General features: G+C 41.5%; 1 protein-coding gene across 3 annotated transcripts; it reads left to right on the top strand.

The window, feature by feature from the left end:
- Positions 1–1,156: 1,156 nt before the first annotated feature.
- FHL2 (four and a half LIM domains 2) lies at positions 1,157–23,794 on the top strand. Of its 3 annotated transcripts, XR_011559050.1 has the most exons (9): positions 1,209–1,401; positions 1,631–1,707; positions 5,873–5,931; positions 9,527–9,706; positions 14,483–14,657; positions 16,639–16,808; positions 19,571–19,757; positions 22,011–22,350; positions 22,432–23,794. XR_011559050.1 is itself a non-coding variant. In XM_070751074.1 (8 exons), exons 3-8 carry the CDS (start codon positions 5,905–5,907, stop codon positions 22,160–22,162), a joined length of 891 nt encoding a protein of 296 aa, XP_070607175.1. In that variant the 5' UTR covers positions 1,157–1,401; positions 1,631–1,707; positions 5,873–5,904; the 3' UTR covers positions 22,163–23,794. The 3 variants fall into 3 exon arrangements, 2 of the variants coding, with proteins under 2 accessions (XP_070607175.1, XP_070607174.1); XM_070751074.1 differs by having other exon boundaries at positions 1,157–1,401; positions 22,011–23,794; XM_070751073.1 differs by having other exon boundaries at positions 1,217–1,401; positions 1,522–1,707; positions 22,011–23,794.
- Positions 23,795–25,036: the final 1,242 nt, after the last annotated feature.

The raw sequence follows: 25,036 nt of genomic DNA, 5'->3' as shown, positions 1-25,036 counted from the left end.
CACTGCAGTTGTTAAGCTAGTAGCAGGATTGTTAAGGGAATCTGGTGTCTTATTTATTTTCCTTTTCAGTGTGTTTATTGTAAACCACCCAGATATCTTCAGCTATTTTTTTTATTTTATTTTTATTTTATTTATTTGTTTTGACAAGTTTGTTTGTTTATTTATTTATTTATTTGATTTGATTTGATTTTTATGCCGCCCTTCTCCTTAGATTCAGGGCGGCTTACAACATGTTAGCAATAGCACTTTTTAACAGAGCCAGCATATTGCCCCCTAATCCAGGTGCTCATTTTACCCACCTCGGAAGGATGGAAGCCTGAGTCAACCTTGAGCCGGTGATGAGATTTGAACCGCTGACATACAGATCTACAGTCAGCTTCAGTGGCCTGCAGTACAGCACTCTACCTGCTGTGCCACCCTGGCTCATATATTGGGGGTATGCAAAGATATAATAATATTTATATACATGATACTAGTAAAAAAAATTAAAAACAGGGGACGGAAGGCACTCTGGTGCACTTATGCATGCTCCTTACTGACCTCTTAGGAATCAGGAGAGGTCAACAGTGGATAGTCTAAGGGAAAAGTGCTCGGTGTTAGGAGATGATACTACAGAGTCTGGTAGTGAATTCCATGCATCAAATACTCAATTACTAAAGTTGTCTTTCCTGCAGTCGAGTTTGGGGTGGTTTACATTTGGTTTGTATATGTTGTGTGCCCGTGTGTTATTGTGGTTGAAGCTGAAGTAGTCATTGGCAGGAAGGACATTGTAGCAGATGATTTTATGGGCCATGCTTAGATCTTCTTTAAGGTGATGTAGTTCTAAACCTAGGATTGCAAGTCTAGTTTCGTAGGGTATTCGGTTTCGAGTGGAGGTGTGAGGTATTCTATTATGAGGTTTACTTTTTTTTTTAGAAAAGAAAGGATAGGAGAGGGGAAGGGAGGGAAGATTTAATTCATTGAATTCTGGGGCATGTGGCCTTTGCCCACCCTTGCTGCCCACCACTTTTCACCAACATCTGGACGAAGCAAGGCTGCTCTAGATATTAGGTTACTTCTCAATGGGCAGTAAAGCATGAGCAATCCAATATCGTCATCCTCTTGTTTGTCACCTTAACTAGGTGAAGAGGTGTAAGATTGACAAAGAAGAGGGTGTGGACACACCTAAGCAAATATTGTAAAAACTGCATTTGTGAACGTCTTGCTCTCTCTTTCCGATGCAAACCGTGGCCGTTTCAATCAGGGTACTAGAAAGAAAGATTTTCAATTTTCAGGCACCTCTGTCGCAAGGAAATAAATACGGGAGACGGGAGGCCGATGAGGAGGCGATGATGACTGAAAGCCCTGTGGAGTGGAATTGATCAAAGGCAGGGTGATGACTTGAGAGAGAGAGAGAGAGAGGTAGGTGTGGAGAGGAGTGACTCTTGCAGGGAATGCCGGCTGCTTTGAGCCGAGAGAGTGAGTGTCTTGGTGCTTTTCTATCCATATATGGTAAAATGATACACAGGGTTTTTTCACTAGACTGTGAAGGCAGACGCCTTCTTCTACACCACACAGACAGTGGGAAAGGACTCCAGAGTGCCCAGACGCAAGGATTTCCCTGGCTAACCACACACTCCTTCTCTCACAGCAGAGTACCTGGTTACCCATTCATAAATGATGTGATTCTCCATCCCAGCTCCAGAGGCTGCTACTAATTATCTGCCTGTAAGTACACCTCCCTTTTGTGTGTGTGTGTCCCAAAGAATCTTTGAACCAATCAATGAATCTTGAGAGGTTTTGCTGTAATTAACAAAGGCTGGGGGCTGTGAGCTTGGGACAGGACAGAAAAACCCTAAGCATATATAAGCTATCCAAATAGGGAATGCAATTGCCCCCTTTTTTGGAAAAAAAAAACTCCAGACAGGGGCTGGTGATAGGGCAGGAGTTAATGTGTTTCTTCTTGATCTTCCGAGAAATCGCTCTTTTCTGCTTGTGACAAGTTAGCTGAGTGATATCTCAGCATGCCGTTGTGCATTATAACATTTTATTCGGCAGATGCAATGCTGAATAAGCCCCAGAGATGATCAGAAATGGGTGGCGTCTTGGTTTATTTGTCTTCCTGGAAATATATCCTGTTCCCTACAGCCTACAGGAACAAAGAACCCTATTAAATTTTCCAGTTGCCGAAGCACAGAAAACAAAGGGTGTCTTGCCTGTTTGCAATCTCCCGATCTCCATATTACATGCCAGAAAAATTATACCATTCATAATTTATCGTATGAGTATGGAGCAAAGTTTCTTTTTTCCATTGACCCTTTGACAGCTATACTGTTTCTTCTGTAGTACATGCTGGTACATGATGTATGTTACAGTCAACATCCATTTTCATATTTTGTGAGTTACATATTTACTTCATTGTTAATCTAGAATGCTAGAATGTCTCTTTCCACCATAGTAGATGATTCCCACTGCACTTTCTTTTTTATTCATAATATCTTTTGATTACTGCACATGAGATTCAAGATAATTTCGGAATGCTGCTAAAATAAATTATTATTTAGTTCATCATTCATTATATTTCTTTATTACCTTCCTTCCCCCAAAGCAAGATAATTTTTTTGCAGAGCTTGAAGGTTTGAAATTCAGTCTATCAAAAGGACTTCATGCTCCATTTAAGTCTGGTTAAAAATTGAATCAGTGCATTTAATCCCATTGATTTTAATTATATATTGTCACAATCTACGTCTTCTAGATCAGTGTTTCCCAACCTTGGCAACTTGAAGATATCTGGACTTCAACTCCCAGAATTCCCCAGCCAGCATTCGCTGGCTGGGGTATTCTGGGAGTTGAAGTCCAAATATCTTCAAGTTGCCAAGGTTGGGAAACACTGGTCTAAACTATATTATATGAATAGAAAAAACTACTATAATACTTTCCTCATTTGTCTTACACATGGATGTCAAACTCAATTGTCTCATGTGACATATCATGATGTTTTTTGCCTTTGTGGAGCTGGCCTATGTGTGATACATCCGGCCCAGAGGCCACCAGTTTGACAGGCCTGGAGCCAGTGAAAGGCTACCAAACTTTTTACTACCACACTGTGGGCGTGGCTTGAGCAGGATGCCCTGCATTTTCTTTCAATGTCTTTCAGTGCAAATTGGGTGCTCTGGGGTGGAGCTCCATTTTCACTACCCCACTGTGTCTCCACGGCCATCCGAGCAGTAGTCCAGCTCTGCCTGGATCCCTAGCATTTACAAGGAGATGTATTACAATACAAAATAATAATAATAATAATAATAATAATAATAATAATAATAATAATAATAAATATTTTATAAAGAGATATGCTTTCAAAAATGCCCTTCATATAGTTCAACTATGTCTTCTGAACTAAACTAACATGCATACACTACTTAGGGCAGTGATGGTAAATCTACGGCATGGGTGCCATAGGTGGCAGGTGGAGCCATATCTGCTGGCAACGCAAACCGTTGCTCTAGCTTAGCTCCAAGTTGCATGTGTGTGCTGGCCAGCTGATTTTTGGCTCACACAGCAGCTCTGGGAAGGTTTTTTTGGCTTCCATAGAATCTGCCGCACGAATCCCAGTGACCAGTTAGGTCCCACAGAGTTGGCCTTCTCCAGGTCCAGTCGATTAAACAATGTCGTCTGGCGGGACTCAGGGGAAGAGCCTTCTCTGTGGCGGCCCCGACCCTCTGGAACCAGCTCCCCCCAGAGATTAGGATTGCCCCCACCCTCCTTGCCTTTCGTAAGCTCCTTAAGACCCACCTCTGTCGTCAGGCATGGGGGAATTGAGACATCTTCCCCAGGCCTATATAATTTATGTATGGTATGTTGTGTATATGTTTTTTTTAAAAAAATTCTGGGTTTTTAGCTCTTTGAAATATTAGATTTGTATTTTACATTGTTCTTTGTCATTGCTGTGAGCCGCCCCGAGTCTACGGAGAGGGGTGGCATAAAAATTTAATAAATAAATAATAAATAAATCCGGGAGATGGAGGAGGGTGTTTTTACCCTGCCCCAGGTCCAAGGAAGACTTTGGAGCCTGGGGAGGGCAAAACACGAGCTTATTGGGCCCACCAGAAGTTGGGAAACAGGCTGTTTCCAGCCTCCAGAGGGCCTTGGGCGGGGAGTTGTTTTCACTCTCCCCAGGTATTGAATTATGATAGCGTGCACACAGACTCTTTCGGCACTGGAGGGAAAACGGTTCACATCACTGACTTAGGATACTTTCAAATACAAAGACTGGATTCTCTTCTACAGTTTGAAACTCAACACTGAACCTAGAAAAGAAAAATTGTACCAGGCTGTCACCCACAACCTTAGAAAAATCTGCGCTCCACGCCAAGCTCCTGTTGCTGATTAAAACTAGGACTTTAATTTATTGCATGAGAAGAAAAAGTGCACATTCTAAACATTCCCCAGGTTAAATAGCCCAATATGAGCTGGCCTGCATGCTACCAGATTGAATAAATCACCACAGAGTTATAAAACAACCCACACACTCCAAAAAAGTAAGATGAGGATTTCTTAAAAGGAAGTCTCTTTTTTCCTGTAGAGTTGACAAATCCTTAATAAGTTTAGTCACTTTTTTTTCCTTTATGGGGGAAGGAAACTAATTGTGTAAAGAGGAAGGAAGAAGAACGAATGTCCCTGAGATCTTTCTAGAAGTCTCTGGGCAATTTGGTGACTGCCAAGACAATTCTTTGATATCCTTTGGAGTTTTGACTTGTTGTAAGTTTTTATTTCTTTCCCAAAAGCTGAGGGATGTGAGAGATATCAAACCTCAGACATTAAACTGGCTTATGTCATAATGCTGTATTACTTAAATTGAGATCATTATTTGACAGAGTTCATAATTCACATTCTCAGCTAACTCTAAGCAAAATACATTATGATTTAGCTGCGTAATGCATGATTCAAATGTCTGCAGGCATAGGATTAAGAAATGGAGAGGAACAGAAATCTTGTACCTGTACACGACTGAAAGAAATCCTGAAGTGTCTAAAAGAATGATCACAAGTTGACATCAGTCTATTGCCAACCATAAACATTCATACTTTCCAAGTTAGTCATATCCTTTTAGTACAATATATTTTTCCAATGGATTACTGTAAAATTTTATACCACTATAAGGGTTGGTTGGTGGCCAAATACAGGATCAACAATAATTGTAGCAATTGGTGGCTCTTTTTCTCTGAGCTAGGCACAAAAGGAACTTTTTTCAAAGCCAACTTGATATTTCCTAGCAACAGTATCCTTTAATTGTATCTCACTCATCTATTTATATTGTAAAATCCTAGATAATGTCTTGGTAATTCTTTGCTGTTGCCCAATTGCCCTTCTTTCACTTCTTGTTTTGAAAATTTGAGACAGGGGATGAAAGTGAATTGTGCGTGGAATTCAATGACCCTGGTTGGTTGCTGACATAATTTACACCTTCAGGAGATTCAAAGTTCTCATTTGATACACTTTTTTAAAAATATATTTTATTGGTTTTGCACATAAGGTTACATAAAACAAACATAAAACAGTGCACAGTGCATGTGCCCATCACCCGACTGACAATAACCATCACCACCACCACCAATTGCGGGGGTTCAAATATTTACTAGATTATGTGCTTTTTCCCCCCTTAGCTCTAATTTGCATTTGTTTACTATTCAAAGAGTGATTGGAGTTTATTTTTCACATTTCCATCACAAATTCTACTCAACATATAATCTTTCACCTTATTCTTCATTTGATACACTTTAAACTATGAATGTAGCATAACTCAGTTATCTTGCAATAAAACCAATTTCCATGTTTAAAAAGTTGTCTAATATGTAGAGAATCATGGTAAACTATTTTTTTCCTTCTGGTGCAGGATCAGGGAAAGTGAGATGATTATTCCAACTGATGGATATTAAAACTTGTGAATTAAAGGTACGTTTTCAGCACTCTTACCCTTGCTATCTTTGTTGAAGAACAAAAAATTCATCTGCTGCTAGAAACTTTGTAGATATCACAGTGAAGACAATAATATTTTCATATCCTTTGAGCTCTTTAATTTTTTTATTTTTTTACCCAAAATGGGAAAGGACATTAGTTGCTAGTCTTATTTTTATACTTTGTACATATGTACATATATACAGTATGTACAGTACGTACATATATACAGTTTATATAGCACCACATCGTGTAAAACGTAACTGGGTAGCGCCTAACAATAATGGAACCAAATGCTAGATAACCCACAATTTCCAATCCATGAAAGTATAGAATTCATAGAATTCAACTTCACTTTATCTCAGTGATAGTGAAAAAGCCAAACCTTCATGGTTTTTCAGAATTGATGGTACTTTGGCTGGTCCCCAGAGGTCCTTCTACAGATGAACTAGTGGACTTCCCTGTGTAGTTGGTTGGAAGTTGTAAGAACAGATTGCTGGACTAGATGGGCCAGGGTTCTAATCCAGCAGGGCTTTGTCATGATTCAGTCTGAAGAACATTAAAGAGAAGAACCATGTTTAATCAAGGATCATTGAGGGGCTGCTTTACAAAAAGAGAGACCCCAAACAAACATATTGATACAAGGGAGGAAATGTGATTTTCTGCCTGGCTGTCAGGGTCAGTGTACCTGTGGTTAGCTCTATTGTTAGGTAAATGGACCTTTCAGGAGGGCAGTAGAGCTGGGAAATCCATTGTGATGGAGATGGAATTTTGAGATCATCGATTGATATAGGATGGAATGTTGGGGCTTCTCTATGTTGTAATTCCCTTAGGGCTGGTGTTGGACTAGACTGTGGGAAGGTGAGATGAGCCTTCTTTGGTCCAGATGATTTTGCATTGGGCTTTGTCTGGAGATAAGGAGGGTCCATTTCAGTCTGATGGGGATTAGGCCAAGAATTAAACTGAATTTGACTTTGGTCATATCCAAAAGTTAAAGGGGAAAATTGGTGCAGGCTCCATGTTGTTTTGTCTTCTACAGGCACTGCTGATGTTCTTATATTCATAACGCTGAATGCTTCATTTAAAGAAGGTGTGGTTTGGTGGGTGTGGCATGAGAAGAATAGAGTGTTCCCTCGATTTTCGCGGGGGTGTGTGTTCCAAGACTGCCCGTGAAAGTCGAATTTCCGCGAAGTAGAGATGCGGAAGTAAATACAGTATTTTTGGCTATGAACAGTATCACAAGTCTTTCCTTAACACTTTAAACCCCTAAATTGCAATTTCCCATTCCCTTAGAAACCATTTAGATTATTATTCACCATGTTTATTTATTAAAGTTTATTTAAAAAATATTTATTAAAGGCGGACGAAAGTTTGGTGATGACATATGACATCATCAGGCGGGAAAAACCGTGGTATATGGGGAAAAACCGTGAAGTATTTTTTAATTAATATTTTTGAAAAACCGTGATATAGACTTTTCGCAAAGGTCGAACCCGCGAAAATCGAGGGAACACTGTACTGCAAAATCCCCATTCCCTCCCCATCCCTGGGGAAGAATATTGCAAAATCTCCAATTCCACCCCAGCCAGAGGTGGTGTTTGCCAGTTCTCTGAAATACTCAAAATTTCCAGAACCTGTCAACACCTGCTTGATTTCACCCCTGATTTACATGCTGCCTCCTTTCCATGACTTTGGATAGTTGGTAAATCATTAAAAACATTTTTAAAAAATGATACAAAAAGACAAAACAAAAAAAACACACAACACAACAAAAGAAGCAAAGATGACAGAGAAAGCAAATCTAGAATAGAAGAAAGAAAAAGAAGAAAAGAGGGGTCAATCATCCTGCCAAAGACTTGGTTGAAAAAACACATTTTCAGGGTCCTTTGAAATATCAGTAGGGTAGGGACCATTGGAATCTGGGTGGAAAACTGGGTTTCAGAGAGCAGATACAACTACAGAAGCCACACATCTGACATTCTGATAGACAGCATGTCAACTCTGGAAGCCATATTATCGTCGAAAGCTTCCACCTGCCATATTCGAGCACTTGGGTAACTTTGCATTGCCATCCTTCAGTCTCGAAAGACCATGGTATCATGCTCTGGATTCCCCAGAGCATGAAGCCTAGGTAGGTTGGTATGGAGGATAAATAGGGGGGTAACTAGGAGGGGGAATTTAGTAAAAGGAGTAGCATTAGACATACTGTAATAGCATTCTTCTTTACAATCAAGGTCATGGTATTCCTGCACCTGAGAAGGAGCGGTTGTAGGGATGTCTTGAGTTGGGACAGATTGTGATTGAACCATGTGATGGATTGATGGGTGCAAAGGCTGGATTTGAGGCTTTGATTTACTGAGGGAAAACCTGGAATTCTCAGATTCGGGTTTCCCCAGATGTGCCGGTATAATAAATGGGAACTTTGTTTGTCTTGGAGTTTTTAACTGGAGTTGGACATAGCATTGTTTAACTGAAGGAACCCAGAGGGTGCCAACTCCTTGAACCAGCCAGGCAAATACCATGGGAAATAGGTGGTCTCTCAGGCTAAAATACCTTCTGCCAAGTAGGCAGTGACCAGCACCTCGAATTGCACCTGGAAGCACATTGGGAACCAACGTAGGTTGTGGGGCAGAGCTGTTACATAGGCGTAGACACACATTATAGACATACATAGCCATTACATAAACATACATAGGTATCCTAAGATTTTATTAATATTGATTGTTTCTTCATTGCTTATTTGACCCCTATGACAATCATTAAGTGTTGTATCACATGATTCTTGGCAAATCTGCTGCACAAATCCCAGCGACCAGTTAGGTCCCACAGAGTGGGTCTTCTCCGGGTCCCGTCAACTAAACAATGCCGCTTGGCGGGACCCAGGGGAAGAGCTTTCTCTGTGGCGGCCCCGGCCCTCTGGAACCAACTCCCCCCAGAGATTAGAATTGCCCCCACCCTTCTTGCCTTTCGTAAGCTACTTAAAACCCACCTCTGCCGCCAGGCATGGGGGAATTAAGATTCCCTTTCCCCCTAGGCCTTTACAATTTTATGTATGGCATGTCTGTATGTATGTTTGGTTTTTTTATATTAATGGGTTTTTAATCGTTTTTAGTATTGGATTATTATTGTACGCTGTTTTATGATTGCTGTTAGCCGCCCCGAGTCTTCGGAGAGGGGTGGCATATAAATCCAATCAATCAATCAATCAATAAATAAATAAATAAATAAATAAATAAATACATAAATAAATTATTTTATTTTATGTACACTGGGAGCATATGCACCAAGACAAATTCCTTGTGTGTCCAATCACACATGGCCAATAAAATTCTATTCTATTCTATTCTATTCTATTCTATTCTATGAGATGCACATCACTGTCTATGCTGTTGATTTCTGGGCCCATTGAAGCTTTTGGGTTACAAACAGTAGTCAAGCCATGAGATAACCATGTCTGAAGGGTCCTTTATATCATCCCGCGGCTCCTAGAAGGAATATATAATCTTTTTCACCTCTTCCTCCTCCTCTTCTTCCTCCCTGCTGATGTTCCACCCATTTTGAATTTAACGCTTCTCATCTTTTTTGACGACAGACGGATCAAATCCCTGATGCCAACATGACTGAACGTTTTGACTGCCACTATTGCAAGGAGACGCTGTTTGGCAAGAAATACATTTTGAAGGAGGAGAGTCCCTACTGCATCAAGTGCTATGAGAGCTTGTACTCCAACACCTGTGAGGAATGTAAGAAGCCAATTGGCTGTGATTGTAAGGTAGGCTGCCTTGCTTTCCCCCCTGGTCTAAACTTCCTTACTTGCCATCAGATCTCTCCAAGGATTCTACCCAATGAAGGGCTACCAAATTTTTTACTATCACACTGGGGGGGGGGGGGTGGCTTATGCCTTTTCTTTCAACATCTTTCAGTGCAAATTGGGTGCTCTGGGGTGGAGCTCCATTTTTGCTACCCCACTGCATCTCCCTCCCCCAATCCGGGCAGTAGCCCACCTCATTCTACCCATGTCAAGGGATGCAAGAAATATTTGCCCTGCAAATCGCTCTGGTTCATTGGGACTTTTCAAAGCAGCCAAAGCAGACTTTGCTTATAACAGCTGGTCCATATCAATGTTCTCTCTAAGGTATGTGTCCACATGGCCACGCGCCCCAAAACTACCCCCCGAGCACCCTTTTTCAAGGCCGCGCAACAGAGCCGGGCATTGGAGTTGGGGGCGGGGAATGATGAAAGTGCCAGCCCATGGGGCGGGGGGGGGGCAGCGAGGAAGCCGCAACTCAGAGGCTCGGCACCGGCCCATCCGTGGTGGGAGGGGGTGGCCGCGGCTCCCTTTCCTTCTCCCATCACCTATATCTACCACTGGCGACTATGGATGCCCTCATCCCCCCCAGGTGCCTCTGCCCCCTTCGCACCCCTGGCCTCTCACCTCTGCCCCCCACCCACCCTATCTGCCCCTCTCTCCGTCTTTCTCTGGAGTGCCAGCTGCGAGGTGGGAGAAGGCTGGAGTTGCATGGAAAGCGGCACCAGCAAGTGAGGCCTGGTCCAGGAGGAGCCGCCGCTGTAGCTGCACCAACGGCAGCTGCCATGGGACACAGCCAAGGGAAGGGCACGGAGGTGGTACCACTGATGGCCGTCCGTGGGGGGGGGGGCCAGATCCGCCGATTGCTGTCCGTGGGGGAGAGGGCGGATCTGCTGGCCCATTGCCAGCCTGATGTCCATCTGTGGGGGGGGGCGGATCCATCGGAGAAAGAAAGGAAAGAAAGAGGAGGTAGGGAGAGAAAAGAGAGGAAGGAGGAGAGACAAAGAGAGAGAGAGAGAGAAAGAAAGGGGAAGAGATAGAAAGACAGGGAGAGAGAGAGAGGAAGAAATAAATAAATAAATAAAGAAAGAAAGAAAGAAAGAAAGAAAGGGGGAGAGATAGAAAGACAGGGGGAGAGAGAGAAAGAGAGGAAGAAAGAAAGAAAGGGTTCGAGAGATAGAAAGACAGGGAGAGGGAGAGAAAGAAGGAGAGAGAAAGAAGAGAGAGGGGAGAGAGAGAGAGAAAGAAAGGGGAGAGATAGAAAGAGAGGGAAAGAGAAAGAGAGAATAGAGGAAGGAAGAGAGAGAGAGAAATGAGAGCAAAAAGGGAAGAAAAAAGAGAAATGAGAAAATGATTGCGGCAGAGAATGAGAGGAAAGAGAGAGAGGAAAAGAGGGAGAGATAGTAAAAAGCACCCAAATAATAACCGAGAAAAAAAACAACCCCAGCCCTCACCTGTTTTTGGAAATGGTTCAAGAGTTCACACACACACACACACACACACACACACACAGTTTTTGCAGTGGTTGCTAAGCATATACCATGACCGTTTAAACAAATGCCACAGTTGTTAAATGAAACCATTATATCCAATGGGCACTTTTTGCTGAAAACTGGAAGTAAATGTCAAACTCCAGCAAAAAACAGCAAAAATTGCAGATGTGACCACCACATGTTGCAAATGTTGATAAAAGTGAGCTGCTTGCCAAGTGCCCAAGACAAACTAATATGATTAATTAGTTTATTAGTTTAATTTACTTTAGACTTCTGGGAGGACAGCCAAGCAGAAGCAAGGCCAAAAAGTAAAAAAAGAAGAAGTTAATATGTGGCAATTCCTAAAGATGATAAACTGTTTCTTCCCAGAATTCCTTTTGAGCAGGATTTTTTTTAAAAAAAAAAAGTAAAAAAAAAAACTTATGCTCTTTGTGTGTGTTGACATTCCTCGATCCCTTTGCTGGCCTGCCTTCAACATATCTCAGAGCAAGCCAGGAATTAATTGAACTTTTCAACTCAGACAGAGGGATTGAGGAAGCTTAGCGCTACCTGATCTCTCTTACACTACAGGCCCATTTGCAAGAGCAAATAAGTGAGTCATAGAAGATGTTGGGCCCTTCCTCTCTGGATGAACAACTAAGAAAATATTTGTTAGCGATGGGGGAATATAGGTGAAAAGTAGTGTACTCACACATGCTTGTTTATGCTTTGACTTAGAAGCTTGATGTGTTAACTACAATGGGAAGGAATGACCAAGCAGAAATGTTCTATATTGATGGTTACACAGTATTAACCATCCAGCAACTCCCAGAAATGATATGCAATAGATCAGTGATTTTCAACCTTTTTTGAGCCGCGGCACATTTTTTACATTTACAAAATCCTGGGGTACACCACCAACCAAAATGACACAAAATGACACTCTAACACGGTACATATTGTACATATAGTTAATAATATAGTATATCACCCTCTGCGGGGGCCTCTTATAAAAAGAAAAAGGTCAAATATCTATATACACCATCCGGATAGACATAACCAGCTGAGGCTGAGGCTTCATCTAGTGGTGGCAACATTTACCTCCAGTCCTGACCAGGATTAGAAATTGGGACCATGGGGAGGAGCAGCAGTTTCAACTACTCGCTGTGGCCACACAATGACAAGTGTACGGCAGCCCAAGCGGGGACCTTCCTGGGTGTGGATGAGAGGCGGCCTGCTATTGGTTCATCGCTAGTGTTCGGGATGAATCCTAGAAGGTGATTGGTCAGTGAGCGTTCCCTGTGCCTCCACTCTTCCTGTCGGTGATAGCTAGAGGGATTGTGAGGGGAATGTTTATGTTCGGATGTAGGCGGCTGGCGGCAGGCTGGATAAATGGCCTCCGTGGGCCATATCCGGCACGCAGGCTGTAGTTTGGGGACCCATGTTTAATTTCCCCACGGCACACCTGACCATGTCTCACGGCACACTAGTTGAAAAACACTTCAATAGATCAATGTATCTCAAACTTAGCAACTTGAAGATGTATGGACTTCAACTCCCAGAATGAGAGAATTCTGGGAATGGAACTTCCACAGTCCCACACATTTTCAAGCTGCTTCAGAAACAGTAGACAGTACTTTCCAAAATTGCTGAAGAGCAATATGTATGTGAGTTATCTTTATGATACATGATTTGAGTGGCTGGTACACTCCCAGTACACTCCACTCCTCCACTCACAACAGAATACCCTACGCAACTAGACATACCATCCTAGGTTTTAGAAAGCTTAGAACTACGTCGCCGCAAATGTGACCTAAGCATAGCCCATAAAATCATCTTCTACAATGTCCTTCCTGTCAACGATTACTTCAGCTTCAACCACAATAACACATGAGCAGACAACTGATAGAAAATTAAAGTAAACCGCTCTAAACTCAACTGCAGGAAATACGACTTTAGTAACCGAGTAGTTGATGCATGGAACTTATTACTAGACTCTGTAGTATCATCACCTAACCCCCAAAACTTTACCCTTAGACTATCCACTGTTGACTTCTCCCGATTCCTAAGAGATCAGTATGGGGCGTGCATAAGTGCACCAGAGTGCCTTCCGACCCTTGTTCTAATGTTTCTCTTTTACTAGTATCATGTATATAAATATTATTATATCTTGGTATACCACCAATACATACCAAGTCTACGGAGAGGGGTGGCATACAAATCTAATAAATAATAATAATAATAATAATAATAATAATAATAATAATAATAATACATACATACTTGACAAAACAAATAAAATTAAATAAATCAATAAATCAATAATACATCTATACTTGTGTGCAGCAGACAAGCTTGACATGCAAGTATCTCATTATGATCTCTTTTTAATAATCTCTTAATTGCAATTTTAAGATCCCATTCTTGGATTATTATTTTATTCATTATTTGAATTTCCATGCCACCCTTCTTCAGGGGACCGAAGCATTAAAAACACAAAATTGACAATATAAAATTCTGTGCTAAAAGGTAGCTTCCTCCCCATCTGTCCTACATTGTCACAGAGGCAGGGGATTATTCAGTAGATTACATTGGAAATATTGGAATCGGATCCTGGCCCTGGTGACCAACCCAGATTGGATCCTGCAACATTATCCTGGGACACATATATTCACCTTCATTCTTACAAGTATCGAACTCTGGACAGACTTCAAAGATATTGCATATAGCCCAAGGATAAAACATGAAAAAATGTCAGTGCATAATACACTGCTCAAAAAAATAAAGGGAACACTTAAACAACACAATATAACTCCAAGTAAATCAAAATTCTGTGAAATCAAATTGTCCACTTAGGAAGCAACACTGATTAACAATCAATTTCACATGCTGTTGTGCACATTCAACTTTGTACAGAACAAAGATTCAATGAGAATATTTCATTCATTCAGATCTTGGGTGTGTTATTTGAGCGTTTCCTTTATTTTTTTGAGCAGTATATTTTTTTATAGAAAAGAGGGGCAAAAGGGCCATTCATGCAGGTTGTGTTTATTAAAAAAGATAGCATTATTGGCTTATTCAAAGATTTTTTAAAAAAAATGAATGCTAGCTAGCAAACTAGAGGTTAAATTTAGATGGATTCAAATATCATATCTGGCCATATGTTTTCCATTAGTTGTCAGTCCTCACGTACAATGCTATGGTCAATTTGTTCCAAAGTTATGGAGTATTTCTTGGGCTTACCATATGTGGTTTGGGATTTCTACAGGACCTGTCCTACAAGGATCGTCACTGGCATGAAACCTGCTTCCATTGCTTCCAGTGCAAGAACTCCTTGGTGGACAAACCTTTTGCTGCGAAGGAGGAGCATCTCATGTGTACCGAATGTTACTCAAATGAATACTCCTCCAAGTGTAGCGAGTGCAAAAAGACCATCATGCCAGGTTAGACCTCGTCCCCTCTGGAGACACAAGGCGGTTTTCGTGAAAAACTTCCTAAAACCAGAGGAAGGTTCTTTTGCAAGCTGCTGTATCAAAACTTTTATTTGCCTTCCAATGGTCTGGTAGAAATACCGTATTTTTCAGAGGACAAGATGCATCTCTTTCCTCCCTAAAAGAGGCTAAAAATTTGGGGGTGTCTTATATTCTGAATGTAGCTTTTTTTCTAAGCTGGTTTTTTTTCACCCCTAACTAGCTGCTAATGATCTTCCCAGCTCTTACCTTGCAGGCTCCTTCATTGTTTCTCTCTGCAAAGAATGTTTTCCAAGCCTTACGTTTTTGCAGGTTTTTTTTCATTGCTCTACTTGCTCAGAACCTTTCTTTCCAGCCCTAACAAGGTGCTAACAATGTTCCTGGCTCTTAGAGGCTTGCAAGCTCTTCCATTGTTACTCTCTGCAAAGAATGTTTTCCGAGCCCTAAGTCTTTGCAGGTTTTTTCATTGCTCTACTTGCTCAGAACCTTTCTTTCCAGCCCTAACAAGGTGCTAACAATGTTCCTGGCTCTTAGGGACTTGCAAGCTCTTTCATTGTTACTCTCTGCAAAGAATGTTTTCCGAGCCCTAAGTCTTTGCAGGTTTTTTCATTGGTCTACTTGCTCCAAATGTTTCTTTCCAGCCCTAACCGGGTCCTAATGATGTTCCCAGCTCTTACCAGTTTGCAAGCTCATTCATTGTTACTCTCTCCAAATAAGGTTCTTTTTAATCCTTAACCAGGGAATAAAATAATGTGCTGAAGCTGACCAGACTAAGGATGCTAGCCAGATGAATATCTGGTAGGCAGATATTTTCCCCCTATTTTCCTCCCCCCCAAAAGAAAGGTGTGTCTTATACGCCGGTGCGTCTTATACTCCGAAAAATATGGTATGTTCTTCAGACAGCACATAAGGCTTTTCATGCAGGGCAGTCAAGCTGAGATGAAGGGTGGGAGGGGAGCTGCATTGGATGTCTTTTAAAAGGCCAAGAACCACAGTGGTAGGCTGATGCTGCAGAGAAAGCAGAGTCACAACATCTATATTGTAAGTACAATTGGAAGGTTTTCTGTTTTTTATGGAGTTAGGCTTTCTAACTAGTTCTACATTATCCTCCCTCCATTCTTTTTAAAGCTTCCTTATAAACTAATATTGCCATATTGCTGTTACCAAAAAAATGAATTATGAAAGACGAAACAATTTTTCATGTTTGTTCATTATAAAAGGGAATTACATAGATCCTTTTGCTTAAGACTTAAAATGATCTACTGCAATAGATCTACTCTAATAAGAATCAGTTCCTGTCCCCTCGAAAAGAAGCAAAAATCCCAAGATTTTAATAGCTGTGTTTCAACCAACCATGATGCCCTACAGTAGTGGGTTCTAAATACCATCACTACTGGTTTGTGTGGGTGCTCAACGCTTCTGCACATGTGCAGAAGCGTCCCAGGCAGGTGGCCGGAGTGTTCCCACCGTTGCTATTACTGGTTGATTGAACCGGGCTGAACTGGGAGCAACTCACTACTGTTGCCCTAGCTCCATTTTGTGAACTCATTCAATAAATAACCCTCTTTGGGGTCAATTAGAAATGCTACTCTAAAATGCCCAGGGTTGCCCTATTCAAACTGCAATAACACACACTGCCACTAGATGTCAGCAAAAACTCTTATATCTTTTCCTGCCATCTAGTGGCCACTTGTGTTAACCATATCTGTTGTGGTTTCTGAAGGACATCAATTTAGGAAAGATTATTCTTCAGAGGGTTTGTTTTTAGTATTTAGGATCTGAGAAATTAAAGATTATGGGTTGCCATTATTCATGACTATCTTTTGGCAACCAGTCGAGATTCTTCCCTTTTATTAACTAGAGAATGAAATAGGTAGAAATGAAACATGGAATCTCCGTGTGTTTTGGTGCTATAATGACTTAAAGGGTGGTCCTGGATTTATTCTTCTCCTAGGGACACGGAAGATGGAATATAAGGGAAGCAGCTGGCATGAGACCTGTTTTATCTGCCACCGGTGCCAACAGCCCATTGGAACAAAGAGTTTCATTCCCAAGGACAACCAGAATTTCTGTGTGCCCTGCTATGAGAAGCAGTTTGCTATGCAGTGTGAACAGTGCAAGAAGGTGAAGTTTATTATGCTATGAAATGTTATGCTCCGACATACGTATTTTGTCTGCTTCTCCTCTTTATCCAAGCCAGGCTATTATCCTACCATAACTTGCTCTTTCTTTTGTTAAATCTGATGCTGAAAGATAAATTAATCTAAAATAAAAACCTTTCTTATCAATGACATAATTGTGAAAAAGGAATCAGACCAGAGCAGGGAATAGGGAGAAAACTCTGCTTTTGCTGTGCTTTCAGTTATTCATTATAAGGGCAGTATTTCTCAACCTTGATAACTTTAATTTAGGTGAATTTCAACCTAGAATTCCCTAGCTAGCATGTCTGGCTGGGGAATTCTGGGACTTGAAGTCCACACAGAGACTCACAAACTTGAGGCTTCTTATTTGTTTAAACATTTATGTTGCAGTAGCCTGGAGTTTGTTAGTGCATTGTTCACCCTGCTACTGCTGCAACTGTATTCCTGCTTGCATCTAACCCAGAGGTAAAATGCTCTTGGTTTGCTCGTACCTGTCAGTCATCGAAGAACCGGTTGCGAAGGGAGCACGAGGCTCTGCCCACTCACCCTGATGCTGCCATAGGGGTTCTTTTACCCTCTGCGCATGCACAGAATGCTTTCGTATCGTATACCCTTGACCGAAGATCGGTACGCTCCTTCTATCTGCGAAGGTTGTCCTCTTCCATCGAGCGCGGCTTCGGGACGGACGCACATGGAATGGTGAGGGAGGAAGGGGACACCCGCCTGGACAGCCAGATCAGCCGAGTCAACCCTGGCGATCAATGGGGTGACACATGTTTGGTGCCACTATCACTGCTCTTGGATCCGATCTGGCCGTTCTGGCATGGATTAGGTCAATCTTTTCACTGACTTTGCTGAGGTCTGCCCTCAATGCCTTTAACTCAGATTCCATGTGTGTGCTCAACACAAAATGCACAGAATGATTTCACATGCGCAGAGGGTAAAAGAACCCAAATGGTGCCATCCATCCGAATGGGCGGAGCCTCGCATTCCTTTCGTGACCGGCTCTCCGACAACCGACAGCTAAGAGCAAACTAGGAGCACTTCACCCTTGATCTAACCATAATACACACATGTTCTGGCAATATCATGTCTCCATTATGTTGTCTTTATCTTGCCTTCAGCCTCTAAACCTTAAGTTGTATTGGGCTAGATTATTTCAACTAAGTAGGATTTTCTTTTTATTACTATGCCATCTGAAGTTAGCTTTAGAGTGTATAAAATATGTTGAGTTTTGCAATACCTTGTTACAGTGAGAGGGATTCAAATGCCTAGGACTGAAAGTCAATGGTGGTAGGTGGGGATAAATAACAAGGATGGCAAATTTCTTGGACACTTTATGACTACTCAGGAATTGCTACAGATTAATATAATTTGATGGTAGTGGGGAAAATCACTTTCTCTGAGTCAATTGATAAAGAGGAAGTCAGATCTGGAACTTGAAATCTGGTCTCAGGATGGTTATTAAAATGCTGAGTTATTGAAGCTGCTTAGAACTTCAAACTATGCAACAGCTATAAACCTTTCCAACTTAATATCTATGCTACATCTACATTATGATCATAGGACATTATTACAATATGATCCACATAGAAAATTAACTAGTTTCAGTGGCAAAATGCTTATAGGATACTTTGAGGAAGTGTCCAAATTCTACAGATCTATTGCTATTCCAGTACAAAAGTCCAGAATATTATTTGATTCTCTTGTTATATAAAGATACAAAGTCATTGTTGATCTTTCTCGTTCACCTCTAGTCTTCAGAGAGGGGCGACATAAATGTCTAATAAATTATTACTTTTCATAGAATAATTCAATCTGAGGCATGAGTCCACAAATTCTTGAGCCCATTGACTTTCTTATGAAGTTTCAGATTATTTATTAAAAACACCACCCCCAAATATTTATTATATGAAAATAATTTAAGAAATACTATTTTAATAGAACCATGAATAACAACAATGGATAGCCGCATCAAGCTTTGAGGATCAATACTGATTTCTTTGGAGAAGTCTGTTGGGTTGGGAACTTGATTTGAAATAGAAATTACCTTGGGGAGAAAATGGTAATGCATTTGTGTGTTTTGGGGAGAGGGAAGGTGTTGCCTTCTTGTACTTGTAATCTTGAAAACTTCCCTTGAATAGAAACCAGAGGTGAAATGCTCCTGGTTTGTTCGTGCCTATCAGTTGCTGGAGAGCCCGTCGTGAAAGGAGCATGAGGCTCCGCCGGTGAAGGTCTACCAAAAAGAACATGGCTTTGATTCCATAGTATGTGATTCATCCTGCCTCTTAGACTCTTTCCCTACAGACTCCTGCTACATCTGTATCATCTTCCTATATTAGCTTAGGAATTATAAACTGGGCTCAATGTCATGCATCTTGTCCAAAATCTTCAGATTGATAATAATTCTCAGCATAACTACAAGTCCCAGGATTCTGTAATCGGTAGCCAGTGAAGGGCTATCAAAATTGGGTGGAGCTTCACACTCCCTTCGTGACTGGCTCTCCAGCGACCAATAGGCACGAGCGAACCGGGAGCATTTCACCCAATAGAAATCTATGGATTAGTTGGACATCGGACAATATCTTAACTTAAAATATTAGGAGCTGCTGCTCAATATTATTTTGATTTCTTTCTTTCTAAAACATTTGCATTTTATTTAGGTTAAAGAACATGAACGACACATAGTAAATAAAAAATGAACTCTTCCTTTTCTTTCCTTCCCTCGACTCCTATTTTAAACAGCCAATCACTACTGGAGGAATTACTTACCGAGAGCAGCCATGGCACAAAGAGTGTTTCGTGTGTACTGGATGCAAAAAACAGCTATCTGGACAACGTTTCACTTCCCGAGATGAGTTTGCATATTGTCTGAACTGCTTTTGTAGCCTCTATGCCAAGAAGTGTGCAGGATGTACTAACCCAATAAGTGGTAGGTACTTGGATATTGCCGTTAGCTTTTAGACACAATCTTTCTACAAAGGCAGACGGTGTAAAAATTATCTTCTGAGTCCATCTTTCAAAAATATCCTTTAGTATGTTCGTTAAAATATTTTGCTTCATTCTAGACTTGCAAATTGAGTTTAAGTATCCTTTTGCTTTTGAGTGTAAACTTTAATTGCTTCTAGTTCCCTCAGGTGTCCAATTTTTAAATTGTTTTTTATAAGCAAAACATAGGCATTTTCCCAAAAGGATTTTTGTTTTTAATAATTCCAAAAGGAGTGAGGGAAATGTACCTGTTCTGTAAAACCATTGACCCAAATGTTCTTAATAGTTGGATAGCAATTAACGAGTAATTTAAAAAAATGTAATATGGAAGTATGCAAACTGGAATAAATAGAATAGAATGGAATAGAATAGAATTCTTTATTGGCCAAGTGTGATTGAACATGCAGGGAATTTGTCTTTGGTGCATATGCTCTCAGTGTACATAAAATACAGTATACAGTATATATAAAAAGGTGCCAACCATTGTTTGAGCAAGCTGTCTATTTCTGCCAAAACTCTAAATCTGGTGCAGATTGCTGTCATACATTCTTCTCACAATAAGCAACTGTCTTAGACTCTAGGGCAGGGGTGTCAAATTCAATTTCATACAAGGCCACATCAGGGCTGTGGTTGATCTCAGGTGCTGGCCCGATGTTTTCCCTTCGCATTGGGTAGCCCGGGCTGAAGCCACGCAGGACGGGCCATTACATTTTCCAGGACAGCCTCAGAAACCAGAGCTGGCCCAGGGGCCTTGTGTTTGATACTCCTGCTCTAGAGCAGTGGTGGCGAACCTTTTTTTCTTCAGGTGCTATTGCCCATGTGCAGGTGCCCATACCTATAATTCAATGCCTGGTGAGGGCAAAAACAGATTCCTCCATCCCTCCCCAAAGGCCCCCCTGAAGGCCGGAAATGGCTGTTTTCCAACTTCTGGTGCGCCCAGTAGGCTCATGTTTCACCCTCCCCAGGGCCCAGGTAAAAACACCTTCCCTCATCCCCCTGGAGGCTCTCTGGAAGCCAAAACCGCCCTCCCAGAGCCTCTGTGAGAGCCAAAAATCAACTGGCCAGCACACACATGAACGTTGGAGTTGAGCTAGGGGAACGGCTCGCGTGCCAGCAGATACGGCTCTGCGTGCCACTTGTGGCACTGATGCCTTTGGTTTGTCATCACTGCTCTAGAGCAACTATGGACAAGCCTCTCTCATTTAGAAAATTACTGTCTATTTAGTCCAATGCAGTCATTGGCTCAGCTTTTGGGGGCCATCTTCAGTCCACTACAGTGATACCTCGTCTTACAAACCCCTCGTCATACAAACTTTTTGAGATACAAACCCAGGGTTTAAGATTGTTTTGCCTCTTCTTCCAAACTATTTTCACTTTACAAACCCAAGCCGCCGCCACTGGGATGCCCTGTCTCCGGACTTCTGTTGCCAGCGAAGCACACATTTTTGCGCTGCTGGGATTCCCAAGGTTCCCCTCCATGGGAAACACCACCTCCGGACTTCCGTGTTTTTGCGATGCTGCAGGGGAATCCCAGCAGTGCAAAAACGGGCGCTTCGCTGGCAATGGAAGTCCGGAGGTGGGGTTTCCCAGCGAGGGGTGCCTCAGCGAAATCGCAGCATCACAAAAACGTGGAAGTCCGGAGGTGGGGTTTCGAGGACTTCCGTATTGTATTTATTAGATCTGTATGCATTTATTAGATTTGCATGCCGCCCCTCTCCGAAGACTCGGGGCGGCTTCCGTGTTTTTGCGATGCTGCAATTTCGCTGAGGCTCCCCTCGCTGGGAAACCCCACCTTGGGACTTCCATTGCCAGCGAAGCACCCATTTTTGCGCTGCTGGGATTCCCCTGCAGCATCACAAAAACAGGGAAGTCCAGAGGTGTGGTTTCCCATGGAGGGGAGCCTCAGGGGAATCCCAGCAGCGCAAAAATGGGTGCTTTGGCTGGCAAAAGGGATGAGGTTTGGGCTTTCACGCATTAATCGCTTTTCCATTGATTCCTATGAGAAACATTGTTTAGTCTTACAAACTTTTCACCTTACAAACCTCATCCCGGAACCAATTAAGTTCGCAAGACGAGGTATCACTGTATTTCCTCTTTGGAAGTCAGAAAAGGCTGCTTTATAACCTAATAATCCAGTTCCAACTACTTCACATTGATGTACCTCACTTTTTTTCCCCTCATGCTATCTTTTTTTCAGGGCTTGGTGGCACCAAGTATATTTCTTTTGAAGAACGGCAATGGCACAACGATTGTTTCAACTGCAAGAAATGTTCCCTATCGTTGGTGGGCCGTGGTTTCCTCACAGAACGAGATGACATCCTGTGTCCCGAATGTGGGAAAGACATTTAAAAGATGAAAAGCATTTTTGGAAAGAGTTGTATTTACAATACATGTTTTCTAATATACATAATGATGTGAATGGGTTTTAATCAAAAGTGCAGAAAGTATTTTTTCCCCTCTCAGCAATAGTTAACACTTGCTCTTTTTGAATGCTAGGCCTCAACACAATATCATGATGGCGAACTATGGCATGGTTGGCACACAAGCTGTTGCCCTAGTTCAGCTTCAGTACCCATGTGGTTGCCCGCCAGCTGACACGCGTGCTGGAGTTGAACTAGGGCAACAGCCTCCCTCCCAGGCTCTGAGAAGGTGTTTTTTACCTCCCCAAGCTCCAAGAAAGTCTCTGGAGCCTGGGGAGGGCGAAAAATGGGCCTACTGGATCCACCGGAAGTCAGGAAATGGGGATGCAGGAGCGGAGGGAGGCAATGAATATGAATGTGGGCACGCGTGCAATAGCGTTGCACATACACTATTTCAGCACCCGAGAAAAAACAGGTTCGCTAATATATACAATATATATATACAAAGGAAATAGAGCCATGAATGCTGGTCATACTTGCAGTTTTATTGTACATTACAGACCTCAGCCTCCCTTCAAAGATCAGATTTGAGAGCATCTACTAAAGTGTCAGCAATTAGGTGGTAGAACCTAGTCAACATCAGCTGATCTTGAAAAGCTAAGCAAGTACAGATTTGTTTAATATGTGGACAGGAAACTACCTGAAATTCCAAGGCTTATAGATTTGACTGAGAATTTTAAAAATAAATAAATCTTGAAGGTAGAGGCAAGCCACTTTGGCATTGAGAAGTTCATCTCCAAGGAATTGAATTCATTTGAAAGAAACTTTTTTTAGTTACTCGAAAGCAAGTAAAACATCACTAGAATGTATTAGAGTTGTTCTGGAGCAATTAAAGCAGGGTTTCAAATTGTGCAGAAGTCTAACTGAGAGATCAGGAATAAAAAGATTTGGTCTGAATGATGGAGCCTGGCTAACAGGGAGAACTTGTGTAGGCATTATATCTGAGTTCCCCCCCCCTCTTTTTAGACTAGAAATGTATTGGGAGTAGATATAACAGAGAAATGGTAATACTTTTTATATCTGTTATCAAGCAATACTTCTCATTCCTAAATGCAAAACAACCAATATAAAATTTGGGTGATTTAGATAATATCACTATATTTTTTTCTTTGCCAGTTACAATACAATTTTCTGAAGAATTACACTTGCCACTGATTAGTGTGCTGGTGGATGAAGAATACATATTTAAACTTCTCCGTTGACAAATGTATAGATGATAATAATGTAGTTAATTTAGGTACACATCAGTAATACTATATTTGTGCCATACCTTAAAAAGATTGATTAAAGAGTGCTATTTTTTTCATTAGCAATCAAAGCTGTTCCCATTTCCAAACACACGAACCTGCTTCCAAATAAATGCCCAGGTTTAGTGAATGCAAATATACAACACATTATTTCAGGATGTTGCAAGATCATTGCACAAAATACAGTTTTTAGTCCTAACAAATTTTTGAAATTTCATTGCACCTTGCAGATTAAAGTAATAAATGTATTTCTAGCAAAATGATGTATTTTGCTGAATTAGGACGTTTTAATAAATGTTAACCATTAAGGTAAAGCTTGAGTAGAATCTTTCTCTTTAAAATATGAATCTACCTAAAAAGAGGAACTGTTGATTTCTAAAAACAGCCAATTTTCAGAAACCAATGTAAAATCAAAGCATTTTATATTGGCTTCACAATTACAAACTACAGTGGTACCTCGAGATACGAGTTTAATTCGTTCCGGACCTGGGCTCTTAAGTCGAGCAGCTCTTATCTCGAACGACTTTTCCCCATAGGAATTAATATAAATAATTTTAATTGGTTCCAGCCCTCAAAAAACTCACAAAGTTAGTCTAAATTATGCAGAAAGACATGTTTTTAATGAAGAAATGTACATGTACATATAAATGAATAATGAAGTTTCTTTCACTTAACTTGTAAACTTTCTTAAACTTTTAAATTTACATATGTTCAACTTCTCTGCCACCCAATCCTGTAGGACAGAGGTCCCCAACCCTTTTTGCACCAGGGACCGGCTTTAAGCGATCAAGAGAGGAATGGGTGAATGAATGGACGGAGGGTGGGAAGGAAGGAAGGAAAGAGGGAAGGGACAGGAACAGAGGAAGGAAGCAAGGAAACTTATGAAAGGGGAGAGTAAGAGAGGAATGAGTGAAGGGAGGGAGGGAGGGAAGAAGGTGGGAAGGAGAAAGAAAAGAAGAAATAGAGGAAGGGCAGGTAAAAGAGAGAAAGAAAAAGAGCAAGAAAGAAAGAAAGAAAGAAAGAAAGAAAGAAAGAAAGAAAGAAAGGGGGAAGGGACAGGAACAGAGGAAGGAAGCAAGGAAACTTATGAAAGGGGAGAGTAAGAGAGGAATGAGTGAAGGGAGGGAGGGAGGGAAGAAGGTGGGAAGGAGAAAGAAAAGAAGAAATAGAAGGGAAGGTAAAAGAGAGAAAGAAAAAGAGCAAGAAAGAAAGCTGCAAGCACCCCCCCGAGCCCCCCAGGCCGGCTGCAACCTTTTAAAACACGCGCGCCGCTTCGCAGCTGTCTCCTGAAGCCGAACGCGGAAGTTAGCGTTTGGCTTCAGGAGACAGCTCCTTGGCGCTTGTATCTCGAATTTGGGCTTGTAAGTAGAACAAAAATATCTCTCCCCTCCCAGCTCTTATCTCGAGTTGCTCTTAAGTAGAGCAGCTCTTATGTCGGGGTTCCACTGTACAGTGTTCCCTCGATTTTCGCGGGTTCGAACTTCGCGAAACGGCTATACCACGGTTTTTCAAAAATATTAATTAAAAAATACTTTGCGGTTCCCCCCCCTATACCA

This window comes from Erythrolamprus reginae, chromosome 4 (assembly GCF_031021105.1).
Source record: "Erythrolamprus reginae isolate rEryReg1 chromosome 4, rEryReg1.hap1, whole genome shotgun sequence".
Lineage (NCBI taxonomy): Eukaryota > Metazoa > Chordata > Lepidosauria > Squamata > Dipsadidae > Erythrolamprus > Erythrolamprus reginae.
Note: the sequence above shows the minus strand (reverse complement) of the source record. Positions and strands in the feature narration are given on the sequence as shown.

Bases quoted from the DNA above. Each gene is read 5' to 3' on its own strand.
- FHL2 (XM_070751074.1), top strand. From the start codon at position 5,905: ATGGATATTAAAACTTGTGAATTAAAG. The intron at 14,658-16,638 runs GTTAGACCTCGT...TTCTTCTCCTAG, and splicing joins CAAAAAGACCATCATGCCAG to GGACACGGAAGATGGAATAT. The intron at 16,809-19,570 runs GTGAAGTTTATT...TATTTTAAACAG, and splicing joins AGTGTGAACAGTGCAAGAAG to CCAATCACTACTGGAGGAAT.